The sequence below is a fragment of the Trachymyrmex septentrionalis genome, unplaced genomic scaffold, assembly GCF_001594115.1.
Source record: "Trachymyrmex septentrionalis isolate Tsep2-gDNA-1 unplaced genomic scaffold, Tsep1.0 scaffold14, whole genome shotgun sequence".
Classification (NCBI taxonomy): domain Eukaryota; kingdom Metazoa; phylum Arthropoda; class Insecta; order Hymenoptera; family Formicidae; genus Trachymyrmex; species Trachymyrmex septentrionalis.
This window is the reverse complement of record NW_017304543.1, coordinates 2,351,049-2,355,492: the sequence shown is the minus strand read 5'-3', so window position 1 is coordinate 2,355,492 and position 4,444 is coordinate 2,351,049. Positions and strand designations below refer to the sequence as shown.

Below are 4,444 nucleotides of genomic sequence, written 5' to 3'. Positions count from 1 at the left end.
ATTTTTATATATATATATATATATATGTCTTTTTTTCAAAATCTTTATAAATATAAAATATGAAAACTGTTTTCATATTATGAGATATTATGAGAACTTTATCTATATAATACATTGCAATTTAAAAAAGATAAATATGCAATCTAATTCTATAAAATGTTTTTTTCTTACCCACAATCAAGATACAAAGCATCATAATTTGAGAAAATAATCTTAAAGTTGTTTTGCAACAACCGGCCGATAGTTGGGTCATTGCCAAGTGTCCAAATCTGAATGATATATTTCTTAGGATCCAGATGTTTAAGATTTTCCTCATTCGTTAATCCGCTGGTCCACAAGACAGCCGGAATATTTTTGCCATCGTTGGCAATCTTTAGTTTTTCCAGAGCTTTCTTCTGGAAATAATCCCACAATAGATAGAAGCTGTTATCCTTAAGATTCCACCCCTTTTTTAACATCCAATCGGTAATAATTTTTTGGGATCGCCAGCAATTAATGTTTACTTCGTCACCGCCCATGTGAAAGATATCCGGTTGTTGAAAATCTTCTATCATATCCTTATAAATTCCTTCAAGAACCTCATATACCCTTTCACTAGTAGGATTTAATTGACCGCATGGCGGCTCTACGCAATAATTCATCCAAGGCTCAGCTTTAAAGCAAACTGTCGCATTGTCACCAACCTATTTGTTAACATATAGTATTGTAGATTAAAGCAAAATTTTAGAAAATTTTTAAAAAATTACAAAATTATACAGAAATTCTAACAAAATCTAAATTGATACAGAAATTATGAAAAATTATGCGAAGAATTCTAAAAAAAATTTTCACTCAAGGATGATCTATGTATTTCTCTTATAATATGTATTTTTACGATATAATATAAAACAAATTAATATATACATTTTTCATGTTGTTAATATTATGTGATCAAGATATATGTTTAATCTTTAACAAAGTGATCCTTAAAAAATCATAAACAACATCCGTGAACATAATATTTTTTAACTAACATTTAAAGGGTGGGCCATCTATTGGTACGTTTTTGACGTAAATAAATTAATTGGGGTGACCGAATGGCATACTGTAAGGCCAGTAGAGGGAGCCACATGAACGAAATCGTTTTTCATTCTTGACGCGGATACTTTTAGCTTCACAACAAAAAAAAAATTAATAAAAAATATCAATGTATGCTCATTTGATCGCATTTTTAAAAACGTACCAATAGATGGCCCACCCTGTACTAATGCAAATACAGATGTTAATTGTCAAACAAGAAATACGAATAATTAAAAGGAGTTAGTATGATTAATCGAAAAAACATAATTTGAAAAAAGCAATTAGACAAGCCCCTCTCTTTTACATTACATATATTGAGATATGGACTTTTTTTATTATTTTCATTATTTTTAATAATTAAAAAAACACTTTTTGAATTTATAAAATTAATTAAATAATATTTCTTTTCGATTGATTGAGATATACTGGGGATTTGTGAGAGAGAGAGAGAGAGAGGGGGGGGAGAGATAGAGATAGAGAGAGAGAGAGAGATGGGGAGAGAGAGAGAGAGAGAGAGAGAGAGAGAGAGAGAGAGAGAGAGAGAGAGTGTACAATTCTTTTTTGTAAAACCTTTTAATGGTTTACGTTATAAATTTATATTCTAGAGACTTTTTAGGGTTATTATATTAACTTTTATAAATAATATATGTAATATATCTCTTTATGATAAATGGGCACATCTCTCATCATAATTTTGATTTATAAGCGAATCGAACGTCAGACCATAAATTACCTTTATTTACTCTGATAATGTAGAAGTTATTACTCACCCACTGCCAGCCTTCGCCAACATGCGCAGGTGCATCAAACTCTGGCAGGACTCTAACTCCGCGAACCAAGGCGTAATCAACGATTTCCCTGATCGTCTCAGAGGTATAGATCTTCCTTGGCGTGTAGCTACCATACTTGACGAAATTGGGCCATGTTTTACTGGCATAAGGAAAACTTTGGGAATCAGTAATATGCCAGTGGAATGTATTCAGCTTGGACGCGGCCATACTGTCGATCGTCCGCAAAATCGTCTTCTTGTCGACATAGTTTCGGCTAGTGTCCAAAAGGATTCCACGGTAAGGATACTTTGGACCATCTGCGATATATACATCGCTGGCTATATGAATCTTAGAGGTCAAATCGTTGTAGGCTGTCAATTGGTTGAGGGTCTCCAATGCGTGTCGAGCTCCAAAATATGTGTTCGCCGTTATAAGGGCTTCAACCTAGAAATTAATTTTAATAAATTTTAATAAACTGTGAATGTATTAGAAGAGAGTTTTTTTTAGAAAGAAGCAATTGATTTAAAGAGAATGGAAAGAAAAAATAAAAAAAGAAAGAAATAAGTTAATAAAAAAAAAGTTAATAAAAAGAGAGGAGAGTTCAGCTAAAAGAAGTTCAAATTAAATTAATTATAAGAATATACGTAATTATATAATAGAAAATGTGAATGAAATATGTAAACTTTCAGTCATGTTTCGGAAATGATCTTAATTTATCTGATTAACGCGTCGCACTAATAATTAATTAGAAAGATCATGTGATCATTAACGAAGCATAGCATGATCTAATGATGAAACACATTGAAATACTATATCTATGTATACATACTATGGATATATGTTGTACTTCTCTTGAATGTACAAATAAAAAAAACTCGTTTTTATATCCAAGCATCTTTATTATAGCGATTATGAAATGTTGAAATACTATTGGTCTGTTTTCTGTTTCTGTACTAGGCTGCACGAGAACTCTCTTTCTCGTTTTCAACAAAAATATCAAACATATACCTATCTTACTTTAAAATTCAAAAGTGTACACTAATTCAGCCACGGAAAACAGACCTTATAAAATAACGGAATTATTAACTCAAAAGCTTAATTAGACAGCCAATAATACATAACAACAATACATACTTTATTATTTTTAGGATGTCTCAAAACAAAAGAGATTTTAATTTTTTGGATATTCGATATCCATAAAATTTTGATATCAATATTTTAGTTCGAATAGCTAACAGTCTCATTTATCTTAAGTTCTTTATTCTTATAAAAAAATCTATGACAGTTTTATTTTCGCTATTTACATAAATATATCACCTCGAATTAACACAGTTGGGGTTCACAAAAATCAGTCGTTAATATATTTAATGAGAACCCAAATGTAAATTTATTCAAAGTGATATTTCTTGCTTTTTATCTTTCTTTATTACAACTTACCTGACGATCGTTCGCAGATACTTGGAGAATGTAACTCTCGTCCGTTTCCAAGGTCAGCTTGACGTTATTAAAGTTAAGTCCTTCTTTAAAGCGTATCACTAAATTGGATCCGTCAGCTTTCAAAGATATGGAATCACTAAGCTTCTTCATATTCTCTTTCATACGATCAATGTTTCTTTGAAGAAGATTTCCCACCGTCGATTGAGTGGAAATTCCGGCGAGCGCAATGTTCTCAGGATTAAGATGTGCCGTGTCCTGACCAATGGATATATGTCCCGTCGGCATCGGCCACAGATTACCTGTGCCGCAGGACAATTCGCACACATCAAGAGAAACCGGGTTGTTGTCTTTTTTCGTAATCAGTGTCTTCTTGCACATGCCGGTATCGCACTTGTAGTGCCAAGGAGAACTGCGTTTTGAAAAAGAAAGAATTTGGCATTTTTTTTCCTAACTTTTTAATTTTATATATCGACACTAAAAAAAAATCTTAATTTCAAAGAAATATCTGTTTGTTCGTTTTCAAAAAAATGATTTCTTTAGATTAATGAAAATTTCTTTAAAAATAAGATATTGTATTTTCAAAGAAATAAGATATTGTATTTTCAAAGAAATTTTCATTGATCCAAAGAGATATTTCTTTGAAATTAAGATTTTTTTTTCAGTGTAGTAACAATTTCATGTAAATAATAATATATTCAGTATATTTTTAAGGGAATAAATAAAGAAATAATTAATAAATTTTTTAGTTTAATTAAAGACTAAAAAGAATTAAAGAATAGATGTATAAAATTGAAAAAATTAAAATTATTAAAATAATAAATTGAACGTCACTTGATTGTAATTATTTAAATCTTATTCATATCTTCTGTTAATATAGTCCTCTCTATATAAATTAGTAAAATAATAACATTTTGATAAATAAAAATTTTATCTTATTTTTACATTTATTTATCAATAGCACATCAATTAATTCGCAATAAATATTACACGCAATACATGGTATTATATACAGACGTTACGCACAGAATTATTTGTCTAATGTCTATTTAGAAACATAAAGTGCGCAATAGTGTACTCGATGAATATAAAAGAAGTACTCATAATAGAAGTACTTTATGCATTCAAAATTTTTATATTAAAATAATATTTATTCATAAACATATTTTATAATTATTTTA

General features: G+C 29.7%; 1 protein-coding gene across 1 annotated transcript in view; it reads right to left on the bottom strand.

The window, feature by feature from the left end:
- LOC108745569 (chitooligosaccharidolytic beta-N-acetylglucosaminidase) overlaps nt 1-4,444 on the bottom strand; it is an 8,645-nt gene that overhangs the window by 1,249 nt on the left and 2,952 nt on the right. Inside the window, exons 3-5 of the mRNA XM_018481792.1 lie at nt 3,267-3,675; nt 1,830-2,273; nt 172-683 (exon numbers count right to left, since the gene is read on the bottom strand). Coding sequence (XP_018337294.1) covers nt 172-683; nt 1,830-2,273; nt 3,267-3,675 — 1,365 coding nt within the window. The remainder of the gene's footprint in view (nt 1-171; nt 684-1,829; nt 2,274-3,266; nt 3,676-4,444) is intronic.